The 22,610-nt window shown below is 31.9% G+C and overlaps 2 protein-coding genes and 1 long non-coding RNA gene across 3 annotated transcripts; 1 reads left to right on the forward strand and 2 right to left on the reverse strand.

The window, feature by feature from the left end:
- Nucleotides 1-815: 815 nt before the first annotated feature.
- Nucleotides 816-1,724, reverse strand: LOC140057171 (uncharacterized). The gene has a single exon (XM_072102725.1). The coding sequence runs from the start codon at nucleotides 1,722-1,724 to the stop codon at nucleotides 816-818; it is 909 nt and encodes a 302-aa protein (XP_071958826.1).
- An 11,419-nt stretch (nucleotides 1,725-13,143) lies between these two features.
- LOC140056016 (uncharacterized) lies at nucleotides 13,144-14,088 on the reverse strand. The gene is made up of 3 exons (XR_011846710.1): nucleotides 13,979-14,088; nucleotides 13,560-13,679; nucleotides 13,144-13,322 (listed from the first exon to the last, which is right to left on the reverse strand). It is a non-coding gene; the product is annotated as an uncharacterized lncRNA (long non-coding RNA).
- A 4,866-nt stretch (nucleotides 14,089-18,954) lies between these two features.
- LOC140057174 (junctional adhesion molecule B-like) lies at nucleotides 18,955-22,588 on the forward strand. The gene is made up of 6 exons (XM_072102729.1): nucleotides 18,955-18,987; nucleotides 19,829-19,880; nucleotides 20,137-20,466; nucleotides 20,565-20,873; nucleotides 21,222-21,446; nucleotides 22,488-22,588. Exons 1-6 carry the CDS (start codon nucleotides 18,955-18,957, stop codon nucleotides 22,586-22,588), a joined length of 1,050 nt encoding a protein of 349 aa, XP_071958830.1.
- The last annotated feature ends 22 nt before the right edge of the window (nucleotides 22,589-22,610 follow it).

The following is a 22,610-nucleotide window of genomic DNA, read 5'->3' on the forward strand; positions in this document are numbered from 1 at the left end:
CATAGTGCATACGTTTTTCCTGAAAAGAATGGAGTATTAACATTTATTAATGCAACCGGTAAGTTGCGCAAAAGTGCCATCAATCAACATACATGTTTTCTCTTTACCCGTAAGTTGTTCGGCGGATACAAGTTCTTTCTTCACAAACACCCCACTACAGCCACTGTCACGAAGAACAGAGACACGGCGTGATCCAACACAACCTGTATAAATGGGCATTTTACTACTTGAATTATTTAGAACCGCTGCCATAATTGGAAGACAGTGCCCACACTGAAGCGTGACCTTATCACCATCATTATTGATACAACATTGATTTAAAGATTCTGACATTTTCGTAACCATACTAGCCCCCACAACGGGAATTTCTTCTTTGGCTTTACAATCGGGTTGGTTTGTACATTTTTGGCAATCAGACTCTTTTTGTAGTAAAGTAGACAACCCCGAGAAACTGTTGGTATCCTGTCTACAATTTCTGGCAATATGTCCCGTTTTTAAGCATCGGTAACACTTTGGAGGAGAGTTTCGCTTATACCTAGTTGCAGCTCTGCCGTTTGGCTCTTTTTGAGGTGAAATAGACAACCCAGCGCGTCTACAATTTCTGGCAATGTGTCCTGTTTTTAAGCATCTGTAACATTTTGGAGGAGGGTTTGGTTTATACATAGTTGAGGCTCTGCAATTTCTAGCCAAGTGACCTACACGATGGCATATAAAACAAGTTGGGCTACGGAAACTAGATAGGCTTTGTGATGAAGATGTACTTGGAACATTATTAGAGGAAAGTTGAGGAGAATTAGGCTCTTTTTGTTTAAACTCTATTGATTTACCAAATAACCCCCACGGGCTTCCAAATATGGTTCCGCGATTTCAGTCATCGCTTGTATCGTCTTCGGTTGACGTTCCCTTAGGAACAGAGCTAGATCCTTCCCACACCCATCGGTAAACTGCTCTCGCAGCAATAAATCTTTTAACCCCTGAAAGGTTTTTTCCCCCTCTGCTAGGTCAATCCACCTATCCAGATAATTGCTTAACCTTGCAGCAAATTGCGGGCCGCTTTCTCCGTATTCGGGCTTGGCTGTTCGTAACTTATGTCGAAATCCATCGGCGGTTAACTGAAACCGTTTTAGAAGAGCCAATTTCAACAGTTTGTAATCGTGAGCTTCAGCTGAAGACAACCTGGAATAAACCTCGAGAGCCTTCCCAGTTAGTAGGGCACTTAAGTTAACCGGCCACTCAATTTCTTTCCACTCCTGACTAGTCGCATACCGTTCAAACCTTTTCAGATAGGCATCTAGGTCATCTGTTCGGTCATGGAAAGGGGGTAATTTAGGTTTACTGGCCTTAACCCGTGACTCAGGATTGGGTAATACTCTACCACCTGGCCGTGCCCGATTCTTTTCTTGCTCTAATTGGATTTCTAACCTTTGCATTTCTATGAGATAGGCCTGATTTTCAGCTTCTTTCACCCTTTCATTTTCTCTCTCTTTTTCTTCACTTGCTCTTTTTCTCTCTGCTTCGTCCTTCTCTAGTACCTCTCTTCTGTCTCTCTCTTCCTTGTCTCTGTTTCGCTCTTTTTCTTCTCTCTCCCTGTTTCTTTCTTCTCTCTCTAGTGCTCTCTCTTCTCTCTCTCTGACAGCTTCCCCTCTCTTTTCCACAAACTCTCTTAATTCCACTCCATCTAACCCCAACGCTTTTCCTGCGTCAACAATTTTAGTGAGATCCATTAAGAAAAAAAATAAATATATATATATATATATATATATGTATAAGTATCCAATATAAGTATACAGTATATCAATAATATGGCAAATAGACATTCCAAGAATCACGTACAATTGTTTCATCTACCAATGTTCACGCTAGGTTACAAATCGCTCCCGGACGAGCCCCCCATAAATGTCACACAGCCGCAATTACGGCTCTTTCGGACATGTAATATCTGGTAACCACCGGTAAACAACGGTAAATAGCCACAACTGTACACATATAAATGTAAAAAGTAAATTTAATAATAGTCTTTGACAAACAATTCTTCCTTTATAATCCAACCCCCCCCCCCCCCAAAAAAAAAAACCCACAAAAAAAAGCCCACCCAATTCTCAAACAATGATACAGTATCCCTATTCCCCACACAATTTATACACTTTCCCAAATTCCCAATCCTTCCAGACAAAATATCAACAATCTTCTTATTGTCAAATAAATCCCAGAACCCCCCTTCCAAATACAATATTATCACAAGATGAATAATTAAACAATAATAAATGTCCACAATATCGTTCCTTCTTGCCTTTTCTCCTACGCTGACACAATAGTTCGTCACTCCCATGGTTAAAATGTATTATCAAAGCCAATTGAAGTAAAAAAGTCGGATTTTCATCTTTTGCGTATAGTATATCACATTTAAAAGAGTGCGCATCTATTGTCTATTTGTCAACATTATTTCTCCAACATGGTTATATGTTGTTTCTCAGATTATTTTCTTCCAAAATTGTAATCTTCGTGTTTCTTTTTTGATGACGTGATCATGTTAAAAATTAGAATTAAAGCAGGTTTTCGTAATTTTCACATATGTACTAAACTGTAGGTATTTATTCTTTCCTTAGCATTATTTTGTCTGTCAATTATTTTGAGATCAATTTCATCTAGCTAAGTTAATTTTTCAGAGTATATTCCTTATGGCCAGGAATCGATGTGATTATCTTTTCATGTTGCAGTGCGCAATCAAAAATTGAACGAAATCACGTTTGTAATCATATACCTTCATACAAGCATGTATCATAATTAAATCAAATTTGGTACTCATAGGTTTCAGGTAATATAGATAGATTATTACATACCGCAATGAATCATCATTTTTTACTGATGATATCTTTAACAAGTTTGTTAATGATGCACTGTCAAAGTATACACTTTCAACTTTATATATGAACATTGTAAAGAAGGAGGTTAATGATTTTGTTTGATTGTCGAAATTAAATGTTTTGAATTTAATATGCAATTAATGGTAACTTATGTGGAGGGATCTTTGATTGTATGGCTTGATGTGCAGTGATACCGGCTATTGTATTTGGGTTACCAATTACCTATCTTTCATATATTATAAATAATTAAAGATCTGACAAAATCAATCAATATATTTTAAAAATCAATTATCTGTATTTAAATCAATGCATTTAACCCTACAGTATAATTCGTCTAGTTATATTTTTGTGTTTATATGTGAAATAGTAAGGTGTATGAATATTATTATTCAAATTCAATTTAAATTTATATCTTAGGTTTTTTTTTAGACAATTGAGTTAGGTTTCTTTTGTAAAACATTTTACCTAAATGCCATTATTTTGTAATTTTATAACAATAGATAAATATTGTTTACCATCCTATATGAGATATGAGATAATTATTCAATTTTAATCAAATCATTTTTATTTCATAAGACCGCAATAAAAACCAACTGAATACATGCAGGTGAGTTTATTTGCATACTCTATTTTGATTAAATTGAGTACATCATTATGACACTTGTAATTAAACATTGAATTGATGATATAATTATGGTGGTATATCAATGACCAAAAGTTAAAAGAAACATTTGTTTGTGTTAACTACAGAAGTGGAGAAGATGAATGTGATGGTGCACATTTTCCACTTGTAAGCAAATCAAGTTCACCAAACCAGGTTGGCTATAATGATTATTTATGATTTAATTAAAAGTTTTACACAATTTTACAGGCGTGGTTCTGCACAGCTTCGTATAACCATCGACTTTACTGGTGGAAAATTACGATTGCCGATTTGCTGGGCAATACATGAGAGTTTAATTTCATTTATGTGCGAGAGTACCATTTCCGACCATAGGGGTGTCAATTACCAAGATTTGCTTCAACGCAGGGGGGGGGGGGGGGTCTGGCTGTGGCTCATGTGCTTAGTGCCTGGTCTGACCCCCACCCCTGATTTTTAAACATGCTGATAGTTGTGTTTTTTTGGGTTTCGTAAATATGCTAAAATACAGTTTTGTTAATTTTGGGTGTAATTTCTGTGGTCCCCAAATTCTTGTTGAAGCTTATTAATTTAAATAAATTACTTTACTTTTATCCAGTTACTATGCAGTAACAAAGAACTACAGCATAGAATTAGTGAAAGTGTTTAATAGTTTGAAAACAAGATTCTTTATAAATTCCTTTTTTTTTTCAGAAAAGTTCTGATTGTGAAGGCAGTACACTTTTACCAGAACACCCAGAAGAACAAGGTAAACTTTGACATTATTCTGTATACTTTCAATGTCAACATGAGAATGCATTCAAACAATCAAAACAAACTTGTGCTGTTATTTTTGGCTTATTAAGTGTACTATATTTTTTAATTTGTCTTTTATTAATGAGGGAAGACTGTGTTTTATTGAGCCAATTATTTTACTATTATTGGAAGTAGGCCTACCCTGCAATACACATGATCACAGTACCCCATCAAATTGATTTTTTAATTTAAAAGACAAATAGCAACAGTTGTATGTTAATGTGTAGAAAGTTTAAGATAACAGCATATGGGTAGTAAATAGAATATACTCTGCTCTAAAACTTGCTTTATTTAAAACAATACATTTTTATATTAGCAAAACCAGTTGATTTGATTATTTTTCACTACATTTTCAAGATTTTTAAATCATTACTCTTACATTTGAATACGATTGTGTAGAAAGTCATGAGTAAAATATAAACATATGTAATATTTTTAAGTTTATGGGTAATATTGCTCTCAATCAAGGGCATTATGACTACTTTTAAGGGAGGAGTACAGAGCTGTAGGCACAAGGTGAATTTTGCTAAATGAAACCCTTAGATGGCCGGAAATGATACTTTGCACATAACATTCATGATAAATGGCACTTCTAGTTTGCCGGAAATGCTATTTTAGCGAGCTAGCAATTCAAACAGCAATACGATCCATAGCTTATTTTGTTTCCGCCGGTAACACATACAGTATGTGACTAAAAATATAGGATATATGAACTTTTGTTCCGGTACAGTAATAAATTCCAATAACTATAATCAATTGATCTAGGCCTATATATAAATTGACAAAATTCGGTAAATCATGCGTTACTTCTACAATGTGTACTCGATGGTATATAAAGTTGGTTCGTACTTTCGGTACTGACTTTAACCACCTGATGTTTTTTTTGTTTGTTTTTTTGTTATTTTTTTATATTTAGGCAAATTGCCAAGGATAACCATAAGCAAATTCATTCACTATCCTTCTTAGAGGTGGCAATCCGTTCACGAGACAAACATATACACACGATGCTCTACATAAACAAAGTCTTATTACAAGTCTTTGGGAGTGGAGTTGTAAATTGTCATTAGAAAAAATCCTGACACGTGTAACCCTGTTTACTAATTAAATTAAGTTAAACGAATTTCATTTCAACGATTTGCCCCATATAGGATAAGTAGGTAAATTTATTGGCCCTTGGATAAACTTAAAATCTGTAAATATAGTATTGCAATACAATACTGTAAATACGTATATTAACCATTTTTGGTCGCCATTTGATTCGTCTTACTGTGAGTGTGGGTACTGTTAGATATAACCACATATACAAATAAATTTATTACTGTGAGTGTGGGTAGGCCCTACTGTTAGATAATATAAACTCATAATATACAAATAAACTTTATTACTGACAGTTGCTTCTCAACGTTTGTATTGATAATTTAAAAAATATAAACGTCGTAGTGGTGTATCTTTACATGTACTATGCTATTTCAATCGACTATGACAGTGACAGTTTTAACACAAAGTATTAAATCGCAAATGTTCTACTGTATTTAGTGGTATATTATTGATAGGCCTATAAAACATGAAAAATATTTCGTCAATGAGTGGATAAAGAATATATTTAAAAATTGTTCTACTTTGTACCCATGCTCTTCCCCATCCCTCAAACCTAATGTTACATACAAAATACATAAATTGGGTTTGTTTAAATGAGTCCAAATAAAAAATTTGCACTCATTTTGTGTGACCACAATTTTAGTTGAATCATCGTTTCTATTTATTTTGTTTCTGTAAACGACAATGTATTATAGTACATACTAGTCATGCAAATTAAGTATTATCAGTTAATTGTAAATGTTTGACAAAAAGTAAAGCTGCTTTTATACATATAGAGCACAGTTCATCTATCTTCTACACCAATCGCTTTCACCACAAACAACTTTATAAGCTAGATGAATACAGCTCTGCTCATCTTTCTGCTCACGAGCTTGGCTTGACGGTACCCATTGGCAACCCCAACTTGGAACAATCTTAGTCAATGCTGATGACCGAAGATATTTAGCACCCATTCAAACAACTAAACAAACACTAACAGCCTTTTAAATAAAATAACCCAACGATCGAAATGAATTTTATAACTTTACACGAGTGCAAAATAAAATAAAACTTTTACTTAAAATGCTGTTTATGTCATAATAAAATAACTACTACTGTTCTTTTATTACAGCTTCAATGGTAACCACTGCCGTAAAACAAGGAAAGGCTAGAATTCCTTTTTATATGTCACCAAAATACAAAAACAAATGCAATCAAGTGTAACACGCCGATCACAAATTTAGTATAGCTATTTACTGGTTTTTACGGCACTTCCATTTGTATAGCCTTTAGATTAATGTACAATTTTTCGTGACAATTTCAAACAATTAAGGGCGTTTTAAAAAAACAATTTCTCAGGTACCGAAGGGTTTCTTGGGTTAGTAAACAGTGAAATGCGTGGGCCTTGCCAAAACTTATATGTTACCAATACAAAAACAAATTAAGAAATGTATCTTTACAAACAAGTGTAACATGCCAATCACGAATTTAGTATAGCAATTTACTGGTTTTTACGACACTTCCGTTTCTATTGGCTTTGGATTAATGTACAATTGCAGGTTTTCATGACAATTTCGAATTATTAAGGGTGTTTTCGAAAAAACTAAAAAAAATATTATCAGGTACGGTACCCAAGGGTTTCTTGGGTTAGTGACATTCACATTTGTGGGCCTTTCTAAAGCTCAGTTTTGAATGTGGGTGTACCCGCCCTCCTCCATCCAAGGGAGTAAAATACTAAATTGCACATTTTTAAGAAAAATTATTTTGAATTATCCACAATTTTCTTTGAAAGAATTGCTCTTGCTTAAAGAATTATTATATTTGCTTGTTTTTACAGAAGGCAGTGATTCTCCTGATGGGAAGTCATCTTGTCCAACATCAAGTGCATTTGTGGATAAGAGTAAGGTTTATGTTGATATTAACAACTTTGTAGCTGGAGAAGAAGATGATTACATAGTGAACAATAACTAGTCATTTTACACTTTAATAAATATCTATTTGATATTAAAGGCTGGCATAAGAATAAATTACATGGTTGGGTCATTTCTATTAAAGCACTGTAATTAAGGTTACGAGACTGAGTTTTGGGTTTTTACATACAATAAGGCTTATTCATTAATTTTAAATAGTTTTAATTGCCTTTTATTACCTGAATTTTGTGTGCAAAAAAATAAAAAAGTAAAATAAAACTTTCTACATAAGACGCTGTTTATATCATAATAATATAACTACTACTATTTTTTTTTATTACAGGTCCAGTTTTAACAATGGAAAAGAATGACCTGTCTGCTGCCGTAGAAGGAAAGGCTAGAATCCTTTTTATATTATCCTTCACCAATACAAAAACAAATTAAGAAATTTATCTTTTACAAACAAATGTGACGGGCCAATCACGAATGTAGTATAGTTATTTACTGGTTTTTACGGCACTTCCGTTTGTATTGGCTCTGGATTAATGTACAATTGTAGGTTTTCGTGACAATTTCAAACAATTAAGGGCGTTTTTAAAAAAAACAGAAAAAATTATTCTTAGGTACACAAGGGGTTTTAGGGTTATTAAAATTAACATTTGTGGACCTTGCTAAAGCCTAGTTTTGAATATTGATGTAGCCCCCCACCTCCTCTTCCATCCAAAGGCGTAAAAGAGTAAATTACACATTTTTTAGCAAAATTATTTTGATTTATCCACAATTTTCTTTGAAAGAATTGCTTTTGTTTAAAGAATTATTATATTTGCTTGTTTTTACAGAAGGCAGTGATTCTCCTGATGGGTTTTCCAATGAAAGTGTGAATGATAAATTGTTTCAAAACCCAGATGATGATTCTGCTGCAATATTCAATGTCAAGTGGAAGCAGGATGAAGCAAAGCAGCTGCAGTCATCATTGCAGTCGCCTGATCCAAATTCACGCTATCAATGTGTATATGATAGTAAGAACAAGACGCATCTTGAGATCAGAAATGTTAAATCTGAATATGCAAGAGAATATATGTGTGAAGTGGAAGTTAAAGAAAGACAGGAAATATACAATTGTACTTGAAGTTAGCAGTTAAAGCTAACAATAGAATATTATGCCTATTTTAAGACCCCCTTTGAAATTAAGCTGGAACGATGACTAGTCATTTTACACTTCAATAACATCCATTTGATATTAATGGCTGGCCTAAGAAAAAAATATGACCTCTCGCCTGTATTTTCATTTTCTCCCCCTTCTTTTTATAGGCGATGTGTTTACTGAACAAGTAAATACATACAGGTAAATTGATTTCCATTCAAAATCCTAATTATTGTTTTAGTCTATTTTATTTTCAAAAGTCAACATCTAGGTTTGTCGTTTTCTGAATTTAACTTTAAAATAACTTATAAATAAAAATAAGTTATTGAATTATCTTGAAATTTTTCTGAAATTTATGCGTCTCTACATTTTTCTTTTTTTAGACACCCTGCAGTAGTCTTCATAAATTTTCATTTTATCATCTTTTGTGAGGAAAGTAACTCAGATGTAATAATGAGAGGAGGAAAATTAAATTGCAAGAGTTTGATTGAATGGGAAGAACCAAGAGTTATTTTACATGAAAAGGAAACAAGGTAATTATATTGAGGTTTGACTTAAGTTGACCAAGCGATTAACATTGTTTGCTGGTTATTATGTTTCATACATTTAGATAAGTAATCAATTATTCATTTTGTTTCATTTGCTATTACCAATGACATTAATATCAAAGAACATTTGTAAATTGTATTTAAACAAAATGAGAAAACGAAAAAGTGTACAAAGTTGATTCTAATAATGTAAACATTTGTTTTTAACAATAATTCTACAAATTTACTATACAGTTTTCAGCATGTAGTACCAATTGTGACAGATAAGAAAAATGGAAAATTGATTCTAATGTGTGTTAAACAAGATAACACCACAAAAGTAAGGAAGATAATAAGGATGAAATCTGCAGATAATGGAGTCAACTGGACAGAACCAGAAGATGTACAATTTGATTTGAAAGGCTTACACATAGATGTTATGAGTTAGTATTAGTTTGTATTAGATTGTTACTTATTGAAATTGACTTGCCATACATGGCTTTGAATCTGACTAATTCATATTTCACAGACCAAATATTTATTTGTCAATTTGAGAGAGAGAGCTTACAATTGTTTATTTGTTCATTGTTTATTTTCCAGAAAAATTGTTAGTGATGACAAGTACTAATGATGGTGACACCTGGGATATTGTACCTGCTGTTAAACTACAATATTCTACCTTGGGAGGACACATACAAGTAAGAAACTTGAACATTCCCAGGGTTTCATTTCTAATTACAACATTTTAGTGCCACTGTGTCATATATAGTAATGTGATTTGTTCATTAGGTTGTTGAATATGCAAATGATGATGTTTACATCAGCTGTTCATTGGAGAACTGTAAACAGCGTTTCCATGTATATGGGAAGGATGGATGTAAAACATTTGATGTCAAGACTGAGGATGCACAATTAGAGGCAAATCCAGAGTGCCAGGTATACTCTACAATCATGTTTTATATTTGTTGAAGTTATATTTAATGAATGATCTTGAGTTGGAAACTCGGCCCTTTTTGGCTTACTTGAGCATCCACATATAAACAAACTAAACTGTAACAAGTTTTTTTATATGATTTATCATCTTATATGAAATAATAAAATGAATAAAGAATATTTCATGAGTTGAAAGATTGAATGCTCTATTGAACTGACATAAACTCATACTCAAATATTCTCCATTCAACAAATATGAAATGCTTACTTTAACATTATTTAAAGGATGTTTAAATTGCAATTATTTGATGTACTTGTTGGTTTAACTCTATTTGCTTTAATATTAATTTATATGATAATTTTAATGTTATTTTGGATTATATTATTATCTAGGGTGGTATTTTACGTTTACCAACAAAGACAAATGAGTTCTACCAAATAGCAATGGCAAGTCATGGAAATGAGACAAATAAGGATCTTACACTTTACTTAAGTGAAGATGGCTGTAAAACCTGGTGTCAGTTTTATACACTAGGTGCGGTGAATACAGAAGAATGTGACCTAGCTTACTACAGTGTAAAAGAAGGGAAAGAAGAAGCAGAAGGAATAGTGTGTGTTTACAGTTATGGTTCAGATACAGAGGGTTATAATATTGGAATGCAGTTGATTTCTAACAAAGAAATTATGTAAATGTAATTATGAATTAACCTGGTTTACATGCACTTTGGTTGTTTGCAGTGTAAGGCTTAATAATTCTGATGTGATATATCATCAATGTACAGTAGTGTGCATGTTTACTCTCACTTTTTCTATATTTTAAAACACCAAATTTGCTGAATCATTAGCAACATAAATTAAAAAGTAAAATAAAATACACTGTAAAAACCTAATACTACCTTTATATGGACATTAAAATAAAATATTTTAAAGTGATCGGTTAATTTACGCTAAAAAACATCAATGCTTATGCAAAATACCAATTGTACAGTACAACAGAATAGCAGTAAAAACACCAACACATAAATTGACAATTCTTTTCGAAAAAAAAGAAGCAGAAATTAGCAAAAATAGTTTTGCTGTCCTGCTTGGACAGCTTCATCATTAAACGGATTGACCTCTAGAGGGTCAACTCTGTCTAATTACAGACTCAATTTATTTGTATCTAAAAATCAGATGAACACATATGCAAAGAATACCTTAACATGTACATCAAAGTCAAATACATTTTATTTCTTGATTTGGATAATATTAATTTTTTATAGAATACCACACATTACTATACGCTTTTTCCATTTCCAACCTTAATTTACAATGTAAAAAAGTAGGATAAAAGTACTAGGTCACATAATCTGTATAAGGAAGTAGCTTAGGTGGTTGAATACTAATCAAATAATCAGACGAAAAAAATTCTGACAGTATTGTGATTTTAGACTTTAGATCTAATACTTTAAAAACATTTGCGACACATTTAATTTGGAATAAAAAAGTAAATAGTAGTTTTTTCTAATTGAATTTTAAACAGTTTTACTGTTATTTTAGATTTTAGAAAAATGTTAATATAAACTTTGATTTAATGCTTTTAAAACATTGAAACGCACTTCAATTAGTGGGTTTTATATTTTGCTAAAATTAGTAATGCTGCATTGACTTTTCTAATTCCAGGTGCCATCATTTTAGAAATACCAAATTTTTTTTTTTTTTGCTTTTATGTAGTGTAAAAAGTATGCACTGTATTGGTTATAGATATAATTATATATATATTTAGAAAAAAAATGACTATAATTTAATTTAATCACTATTTTGACCATTCCTTTCATCCTAATCCTGATTTCTAACTTAATTAAGTTATTCTACTGGTAAATCTTATTTCCAAAACAGTATAATTTTCCTATTATATTGGATTGACATAATCTAATTTTATTTGCCCAAATGTTGAAAAAATTTACCAAACTTTTAATAAAATTCAACATGGTTCCAACTTGAAACCTAAAATTATTATTAATTATTATATAGACATTGTTTTATTTAAAATCAGCAATAAATAAAACATTAAGTTCAATTATATACTATTATAACATTGACAAACTATAATTTTATAGTTGTTTTAGTATTTGATATTATAAAATTAAGTTTGTTTCCAACATGGTTCCAACTTGAAACGTAAAGTTATTATTATATATTGGTTATAGAAGCACTGATGAAGGATAGTGTTGCCTGAAAGCTCTTCAAATGTTTCTGGCTGATTTTACTTTATCGTTTTGATTTAGTTTTGTTCTTATTTTATTTGTATCACCGTTGAGATCCAGCTACTACTGATACCTGCATCAATGTAATTTTTTTCAGTATTTTTTCTTCAAATTAAATTCCTCTGGTTATTATACGTATTATACTGTATGTATTTAAAATAATCTGTCAAATTCTTTATTATAGCAGTAATATAGACATTGTTATTTAAAAATCAGCAATAAATAAAACATTAAAATCAATTATATATATTATTATAACATTGACAAAATATCATTTTATCGTTGTTAATATAGTATTATAAAAATTAAATGTATTTCCTTCCTGCAAGTGGTGGATACATGGAGTTGTAAAACATTGCCTTGATTGCAAACTGCAGGTAATATCAAATGATTAGGCCCACATATTAGGTCGTGCATATCAAAGTATCTACGATAATGGTACACACGATTAACGAAACCATTGCAGCTATTGTATTGTTTGCGTAATATTATTGTTTCCGTATACAGTAACAACTTTCTATTAGTTTACAGGTTTCGATAGTTTTCTCTACCGGTTTGCAGACATCTTTATTTGGAAATAAAAAATATTTCCTCCATGAGTATTCCATGAAATTGAATGTCTGCATTATAAATCATCTATACCTAATCACTAAAGCTTAATTATTGTTTTCAAATGCTTTCGTTTTACCTACTAGGCCTATTTGATTTATCTTTATCTTCATTTTTTATCTTACATAATGAATAACTTCACTATTCATGTGTACTACAATTAAGCTTTTTGGACACCTCTTGAAATGGACACCTTTTAATTATAGACATTCTTCAAAGAGCACGTTTGTTCCGAGTCCTATCTAATCAGTGCATTTGGTACCACCGTGACCTCTCGTAATCGGACATCTGCCAAAACCTTTTACTGGCATTGCCATTTAATGTACAATTACATTTTTTGTTTGATTTACCTCACGTTGGCGGAAACATGGAAATATGTTTAACTGTTTGGATGCATATATGTTGAGCATGAATATTAGTATTATATGCCTATCTGTTGACAATAATGTGATTCTGCAACTTTTCCTTTATTGGACGTACTATTAACACCATAATGAGGCTCTTCGTAAAAGCCTACACTATTTGTCGAAACCAGTCCTTGGTTTTGGAGTTCTATTTTAATTTCTTCTCCTGTTTCCTGTAGAGACAATAATAATATTTATCATTGATTATGAGCAAACGTTTGTTTAAACTAAAAACTAAATTTGAACTTGACTAATTGTAGCAACTCCCTATTGAACTTAGCTAGGATGTTGCTTTCAACTCGCTCAAAACTAAATTCTTCTTGCTGGGATTTTTTGTTGGGACTAATCAATTGTTGAGTTTAACACGTGTAACTTGAGTATAATGAAATTGTTACTTTTGCGATACGTACCACTTTGTTAGAAGTGGGTCTAACATATCCCTCGTCATCTAAGTCGACATCACTGTTTGCAGAATTAACTTGCAGATCTTGGTACTGATGACGTTGACGTTCATGCCCTCTTACTCCTGTCTGAAAAAGAAATGGTGTTTGTTAGTAACATTGATGTTGTTGTGGTACTTATATACTAATTACTAATTAATACTTATATATTATCAGAAGAAGAAAAAATTTAACTAGCACAATTGACTTTAAGATACGATTTTATTTCCCGCTGTTAATTAGACGTGCTGTATCTTCTTCTGTAACGCATTGATCGGTCATGTGGATATTAGGGACTATACGTTAAAATAGTGTCACTTGAGTATACTAAAATGTTTAACCCCGCCCCTGCAACCAACTTTGTGATATATAGTACTACGTCATTATACCTCAATGGCCTTGGCATATCCATCGTCATCTATGGCGATATCAGAGTTTTCCGAAACCTGCAGATCTTGGTACTGATGATGGTGAAGTTCGATTTCTCTTACTTCTCTCTGTTAAACAATAGATGATGATTGTGTAAATATTGATGTTCTTGTAGCTAAATGGTAACCATTTTCGTTGATTACCTATTTTTATATTATTAGGAACTAATCAAATGCTGAGTATTGTGTAACTTGAATATACTAAAATTGTTACTTTTGCGATAGGCCTACATACCACTTTATTAGACGTGGGTCTAACATAGTCCTCGTCATCTAAGTCGACATCATTTTTTGCAGAATTAACTTGCAGATCTTGGTACTGATGACCTTGACGTTCAGGCTCTATTACTCCTCTCTATCAAACAAATGCTGTTAACATTTTTAGTTTATTTCGTTTATTCAATAAATTATGCACAAATATATATAAAAAACATATGATAATAATTACATTAACAAGTTCAATAGTACTTTAAAATATAGTATGTGGAAGGAAGCTAATAAGCTAATTAACTTTACGCCTAGGCTATCAGAAACAAGCGAAAGTTACAATAATAAAATGTTGGGCAGAAAAAATACAACATAATACTATACGATATATTATTATTAAAAATAAATTGATGTTTAGTTGTGTAACTTGTATAATATATTTTAGGTCACGCTTATACTTTTCGCTCTCAATTACACATAACTTTATGCTACTAAAAAGAGGTATAATGCTTTCATCGGTCATTTAATAGTGTCCCGTATACACACAAGTTTAACCCCCGTCTCCCAATATTGTGATACACACTGAACTACTTTATTAGGCCTATACCTCAATTGGCTTGTCATGTCCCTTGTCATCTATGGTGACATCCGAAACTTGCAGATCTTGGTACTGATGGTGTCGACCATCGATTTCCCTTACTTCTCTCTGTTAAAACAATATGGTGTTTTATATAGTTTGTATCTCTTTAAAATAATAAATAAAAATTTCTTTAATCTTTACTTGAATAAGAAATAATGGTAACACTTAAGTTTGAATTGTTACACACGAGTAGAGATTTTTTTTAAATGTCTCGGAAAAGGTTTACCTGTATTCTGGCCATGGATCTTGCTTTAGTTGACATCCTGGTAGCACTAGCCTCCATCGTAGGACCTTTGTTGAGATCTTTGTATTCTCCAGTATTTGAAGACAATTGCAAGGCTTGATATTGATGATTTTGGCACTTTGAAGTTATTTCTTGTATTTGTTTTAGCTTAATAGAAACAATAATAAACAATATAAAATAGATCTAATAAAAGATTAAGTTTACTTACTTATTTATTTTTAAGTTTAAAAAGGTCAACATCATGTTTATTTAAAATTACTTACATAAATATAACGGGTTATAAACATCGGAACCAAGCCAAGAATTGCAGCAGTAACTGCTATAGTTATCAATATACTTATTGCATACGAACAACCACCTATAAATTATAAATATACAATGTTAAATATTGAAATATACATTACTGTATTACATTATACTATACACCTTAGAGTATTCTACAGTATAAAATGTGTCCAGAAACAAGTTCGGGGTGAATTTTACCTATATTACAGTTCTGTAGGCCTAGAGTATCTGTATTGCTACGCTTTCCATTCTCGGCATAACATGTAATAGTTGATTGACATATCTCTTCATCAATTTCTATAGCTGCGATGTTTTCTCCTTTCTTAACCACTTCTCCATCTTGTAATATCAATACTGATGATGGCTTGGGATGGCCCTCTGCTGTACATGTTGCTACACCATCTTCAGATGTAAAAGTAACAGTGATATCTAAACAAAAATATGATACTAGTAATACTGATGTGGCATGTTTATAAATTATTTTGTGAAATTTGAATATTTTTCTTGAGCATTATGTTATGAAACTTGTATTGCCTATTAAAATTAGTATTATCAAAACATTGTCACGTGCCATTTCTGAATGGAGATTAATTATGTACAGTATATAGAAAACATTTTCTCTAGAAAGTGATTTTACAAAATTCAATTTTTGATCTGTTATTCTTTATTATGTCATCATTCAGCTGCATATAAATAATAAATATATGTGTTATAGATTTATTACTTTAAAATTCAATTTGGACATACAATATCCAATTATGGTTAGCTGTCTTCCAACACTTGTTTTAGCATCCTCTCCTTTAAACTGGTCACTTTGTGCTTTACATGCATATCTCCCACCATATTCTTCAGTAGCTGATTTAATTACAAGCACTGACTCTACATTGTTATTTGCTGTTACGTATTTAGAAGTTTCATTTATATTGACTGTCTGTCCATCTTTATACCACGTAATGTCAGGAATAGGGTCACCATCATGTTTACTACATGTAAAGGTCACGGAATGACACTTATATGCAGAACCTGATGACACATTAAGAAGAGGTTGATCCAAGTCTGTAAAAACATAATAAAATAGTACTGCAATGTGACAGTTAATAAATAAAGAATGATATTTATTATTATTTCAATTTAGTCGGACATTTACTGATAGCAATCTTTTGGTGAATGTCAGAGGGGATTTCAGATATATAGCTACTAATCGTGTAGCGTAATGTACCGATGACATGCAGTGCCGGCATCTGCATGAACCACCGAAGTAGATTTCCAGGCCGAGAATAATTGTCTTCATACATTTCAGATATTATTTATTTACAAATGAAAGAAAAAAACAATTTTTTTAGAATAATGACATTAATTTTACTTACAATATACAGTTAGTAACGATTGGTTTGACATTTCAATGTTCCCATTTTTTGCTCGAATCTTGCATTGAAATGCTCGTTTAGAATCACCTCTGGTTGGCTGTGACATCACCAAGTCAGCTCTACCAGGTGTTATGTTTAACTTAAAACGATCATTTTCCATCTTGTTCTTATTAACAAAACCAGGATTAATGATTACCCCCTCATGTAGTTCATCCCATTGTATTACATCAGGTGTAGTAGACATAACTTGAGAATAATCACAAATTATTACCCCTTCAACGTCACCCTCTTTTGCTTTTTGGTCAGATGCTGTCACCGACTGTCCATGTGATTCTAACAAAAAGAAAAAAATACCAAAAATACTAATACATGATATACTAAGGTGTTTTGATAAGCAACATTAATCGTAAAATCAGATTAAAACATTTATGAATTTTTATTTTTCAATGACGTTTAAATTGGACTTGGAAACATTTCATTAAGACACGAAAACTGTTCTAATTGTTTTTCTGTAGAAAAAATCTAAACGGCTAATATGTTGTCCTTATCGTCCTTATAAACATGTTTTTGTGTGTCTACTATCTATCTACTCCCTGCTGTTGTAATTTCAACCATAACACGCATTTATTTTAACTATTTAACTATACAGTATGTCTGTCTGTTATACGACAGCACCAACTAATAATAAAACTAATAGAATTACGATATTAAGAAATACCACTAGAGTGTAATATACTTTACCGAATAAAGAATGCTGTATAACAATTAGCAACGTCAACCATAACGCCATATCTATAAGAAATAAAAATAGGCCATCTGTGAGCATGAATGTTGTAATTATAAACACATTTACAATGATCAGTTTCTTAATGTAAACATTGATTTTCTTTGTTTTGAACGAAATAACAATCATTGACAATCGGGATCTTCACCGGTCGTGGTTTCGATCGTTATCGGCATACTTTATTGCTTTGCGATAATTTCAGATATAACCACGTATATTTAATAATAAAAAATACATAAAAAAATGGTTTCATCAGTTATTATAGGGACTGTGATTCATGATTCATTCGATTTTCTAAAATGTCGGGTTAAACTTTAATAAAAAGCCTCTATTTACTTTATCGAATGGTGGGTTGGGGTGGGAATGTTGGTAGGGGAGATAGGGATAGAATAGACAGGTTGGTGAGGAGGGCAGGGAGGATGGTTGGATGTGAATTACCTGTGGTGGAATCGGTCTATCATGAACGGTTAAGTTGCGCAATATGTTTAGAGTGATATGGAATGATGTTAGTCATCCCCTTAACTCGGACATTGCCGACTGCCTTATGGAACGTAGTGGTAGACTGAGGCCGCCACGGGGATCCACTGAACGCCATCGTCTCTCCTTCCTCTCCCAAGGGCCATACGAGACTATAATGAAAGATTTCAAAGATAGGGGAGTTTATTGAATACAGTATTTTTGTTATTATTACTATTATTATCACACTTACGTTTTATGTCTATCTTTTTTCTTTTCTTTACGGCATTGTAATAAGACAGCAACACAATTTCCATAGTTGGGATGAATAAAGTTTCCTTGTATCCTTGTATCCTTGTATAACCATTTTCACCCTTTTTCTAAAATTTTACTCCAAAAATATTTTTGTTTTAAGCATAGTAGGCCTATATACTGACTCCAAATAACGCTACCATGACATAATTAAGGCAAACTAATAAATGTAACAAATTATGATTTAAAACATTTGATTTTAAAAAAAAATGGAGGAGCCTGCACTTTTACTTTGTGTTAAGCGTGGTTCCCAGTAGAACGTAAGTAACGCAAGGTCGTAAACGCAACACAAGCGTTTTAACCAATGACAAGCGAAGTTATAGAGAGTTAGCAATCACAAGCGAATAAGCCATCGCTTGTGATTGGTCAATTCACTTGCGTTGCGTTACGTCCTTGCGTTGCGTCGCTAGTGGGAACCAAGCTGTAGGAACCACGCTTTCTTTATGAAGAAGAGTAGTGGGCCGCGCCGGGAACCATGCTAAAACACCCTCAACGTAGTGGTGGTGGGGAAGACAACTAAAATAAACAAACTCTGACTGTTAATTGTTATGTTATCAAAGTGTAGTAGGTTCTTTGATGTTATGTACAAGTTTAAGTTACCGTTTTACTAGCCTAGGCCTAGAGGGTAGAGCTATATTAATAATGAGTGTGGGAAACGGGAGACCGAGACATAAAGTAAGCACAGTTTAGCATAAAATATTATGTATTTAATGTAGTTTTTGCATTCACTCGCGTTTTGCACTTAGATAGCGCTAAAAAAACTACCAGTCCAAGAAGGGCAGGCTGACTGAGTTGTTCTCGCCCGGGTAGGACTAACAGGTGCTCTTTCTTGAATAAGTACTAACTAGGCCTAGGGGGCGTATAAATAGGGCGGTTCTAGGGCCTAGAAACTAACCTATCTATTTTAAAAATGTATATTTCTATTTTATTCACACTCTAGACGGACGTCCACTACTGAATGGTCTTTTTTTTTTCGTTTTATTTTTTGTTTTGGCATTGTTTGATTAATCATAATTAATAATGATTAAATACAAAATAAATTAATAACAGTTTGAAAGATTCCATGGCAAAATCAATATGTTGATATAAAATTTGCAGTATGGTACACCATATATAAAATTGTCATTATTGGGTACAAGGATGAAGCCGGCTTCACTGACAATCGTTTTGAGTCACCATTGCCAGATGAATCTTTTACGATTGTATTTGTGGGGAGGTCCAACCAAAATGCAGTTGATGCATGTTCTCCAAACACAAGTGGCCTAGACTGAGAAAACTTTCACACATTGGACAAAACATATAAATATACTTTCTAAACAGTTGGAACTCACAGACTTTTCCAAACATGTGAAATCTGTTCTTCTTTCGAATACTGCTTAACTATCCTTAAGGATCAAAACAAGCAGGGTTTGTGCCCATGCTATTGCATGCATGATTTTGAATATTAATGTTGACAGAGTTGTGAATTATAATCTATTATTGTTTAATATATAATTATTGTTATTTTTATTTTCAGTCTCTTGCAGGCCTGTTTTTGTTTGTAGTATTGTTGGATAATACTAAAAACAGTAAGTTTAATTGTATGGTCTAACTTATAACTTGCTTCATTTACTAGTACTAATTGATCACATTTGAATCTCGATACCTGGGTACCAATTTAGAAATAATTAGGTCAGTTGAATTATACACTTTTAGGTAACAAAAAAAGGCCATGTTGTAAATGTATGAACTAATGCTTATCAGTCTTATCAGGCTGTTTTTTTATTTGATATCCATATTCAAATCCCATACACTATTTAAACTTTGGTGTTATTTCATTTTAAGCATGTGGTCAATTGGAGACAAAATTTAACCAGACAGCTAAAGAAGGTGATACTGAAGTGGTGATTTCTTGTGATTATTCACAATTTACTTCTACTACATCTGCAATACAATGGGATGAACTAAATGAAGATAGAGTAATTATTAATCATGGTTTTGTTAATGATGATAAGATAGAAAATAGGCGTTTCAAATTAACCGTTACACCTGGGAAAGCTGATTTGGTGTTGTCACAGCCAATGAGAAATGATTCTGGACGAACATTCCAGTGTGAGATACAAACAACAAATGGAGATACTCAAAGACTAAATCCATCTATGCTAACTATTTATTGTAAGTAACAAACAAACAAACAATTTATTTTGATGTTTTTAATTAAATAGTCTATACATTTTGATAAATACACTGTGTACTGTTTTGATACTTCTCAGACTTGGATCAACCAATTCTTGATACCTCAGCAAGCACTGTCTATGAAGGTCAATCAGTGACCTTTACCTGTAGTAAACCTGATGGTGATCCTATTCCTCACATTACTTGGTATAAAGATGGACAGACAGCCAACACCAACAACCCTTCTAGATATGAGATTGCAAATACCAGTACAGAGTCAGTTCTTAAGATTAAATCAGCTACTGAAGAAGATGGTGGGAGATATACATGTAAAGCAAAAAGTGATCAGTTTAAAGGAGATGATGCTAAGACAAGTGTCAAAGTACAGTTGCACACAATTGAATATTGTATGTACACATTTAATTTTAAATTAATAAATCTATGTCTGTAATGTGTAATAAATACAGTATATTTTATACAGTGAATAATGACAGAATACAGAATAACAGATCAGAAATTGAAAATACAAAGTTCCAAGTTTTCCAAATATAAATGGTAATTGTAATTAAAAAAAAGAGAATAATTGACTACTTTTTAATAATGGTAAAGTTAAAATAAAATTGCTACAGAATCTAGTTTATGACAACAATGTTAATTTTCTCTTGTTGTCTGTTGTTTACACTGTAAAGCTAAATTGTTCAAATTGAAAATTTCAGTAAAAGGAAACAAACCTGTTAATGTTTGCTTTCTTTCAGATATTGTTGTTACTTTTACATCTAAAGATGGTTTTGCAACATGTACAGCAGAGGGCCATCCCACGCCATCATCAGTATTGATATTACAAGATGGAGAAGTGGTTAAGGAAGGAGAAAATACAGCTACTATAGAAATAGATGACGAGATATGTCCATCAAGTTTTACATGTTTTGCAGAGAATGGGAATCTCAATGAAACAACAACAATGGAGAAGTGTAATACAGGTAAATAAACCATTTTAAGGTAATATATTTAATGTTCTGCAAAAGAGGAAGCAAGACAACAGACAGGTCTCAAACATGGTCCGTTTATACAGTACAATTAATACTGAAGTTATACTACAATATACCCAACAGTATACTACAAAATCATGAATTGCGTTTATAATGTTCATTTTATTTTTGTTTAAAAGACACATTTTTACATTGTGGATGAATGGAATTAAGTGTAAGATATATTTTGCATACATTTACCAACTAGTTTATTTTATGTTACTAATAACAGGTACTTTTTTTATGAATGTTATGCTTATTTATTTACATTTTTGTTTCTTTGCATGTACAAATCAAATACGTATTCCTTTTTTTAAAACTACTTCTTTTAAACATAGCATTAAGTTCACTGGTCCTAAACTTTGGGATAACGTACCAGTTAATATAAAAAGTGCTTTGTCTAAGAAGAGTTTTTCTTTTAAATTGAAACGGCACCTCTTATCTAGTTATGTTTAATTATCCTTTCACTCATTGTAGTTTTGATATTTAGTCTTTTCGGTACCCTGAATCTAAAAGTCTTCATTACTGTTTTTGTCCTGTTTCCGGTTCCCGTGTTGTCCTGTTTTTTTTTTTCAGTTTCTATGGGCTGCCTTATACAAGCTTTGCTTTTTAGGAATGTTGCCCCTCTTATTTTAATAATTTTTACTGTTAATTTTTATTTTCTATGAAAGACAAGAGAAATAAATGTTACTTTGATTGATTGATTGATAGCACTCCCGCTATTGTTAAACATCACATCCAAAATAAAACTGCTTATTTTTATTTATGATCTCTACTACATTAAGTGAAGTGGATTGTTTTAGTAATTTTGTTGTGAATAAGTTATAACCTTCATTGAATAGAAGAATAAAATATTACTTATTTTATATTAATTTGTATTTTATAGTAGATTTTATGAGTTAAATTGTTTACTAATGATTCAATTTCTAAGAAATGTTTCTATGAATTCCATAATATGTTGATATTAATAATTATGTTTTATTGTTTTTTCAGATTTAAAATCATTCTACATCATTCTGATTGTTGTGATAATTGTTGGTTTGTTCCTATTCCTATGGTTACTGCTCGTTGTTTGTAAGTATTTTGATCTTTAATGCTTCATTGAAATATTAGCAT

Source organism: Antedon mediterranea, chromosome 8, assembly GCF_964355755.1.
Source record: "Antedon mediterranea chromosome 8, ecAntMedi1.1, whole genome shotgun sequence".
Lineage (NCBI taxonomy): Eukaryota > Metazoa > Echinodermata > Crinoidea > Comatulida > Antedonidae > Antedon > Antedon mediterranea.

Excerpts from the sequence above, each read along its gene's own strand:
- LOC140057171 (XM_072102725.1), bottom strand. The coding sequence starts at position 1,724 with ATGGATCTCACTAAAATTGTTGACGCAGGAAAAGCGTTGGGGTTAGAT.
- LOC140057174 (XM_072102729.1), top strand. The coding sequence starts at position 18,955 with ATGAGTGTGGGAAACGGGAGACCGAGACATAAA. Across the intron at positions 19,881-20,136 it reads GTTGGATAATACTAAAAACA|CATGTGGTCAATTGGAGACA; the intron begins GTAAGTTTAATT and ends TTTCATTTTAAG. Across the intron at positions 20,467-20,564 it reads ATCTATGCTAACTATTTATT|ACTTGGATCAACCAATTCTT; the intron begins GTAAGTAACAAA and ends GATACTTCTCAG.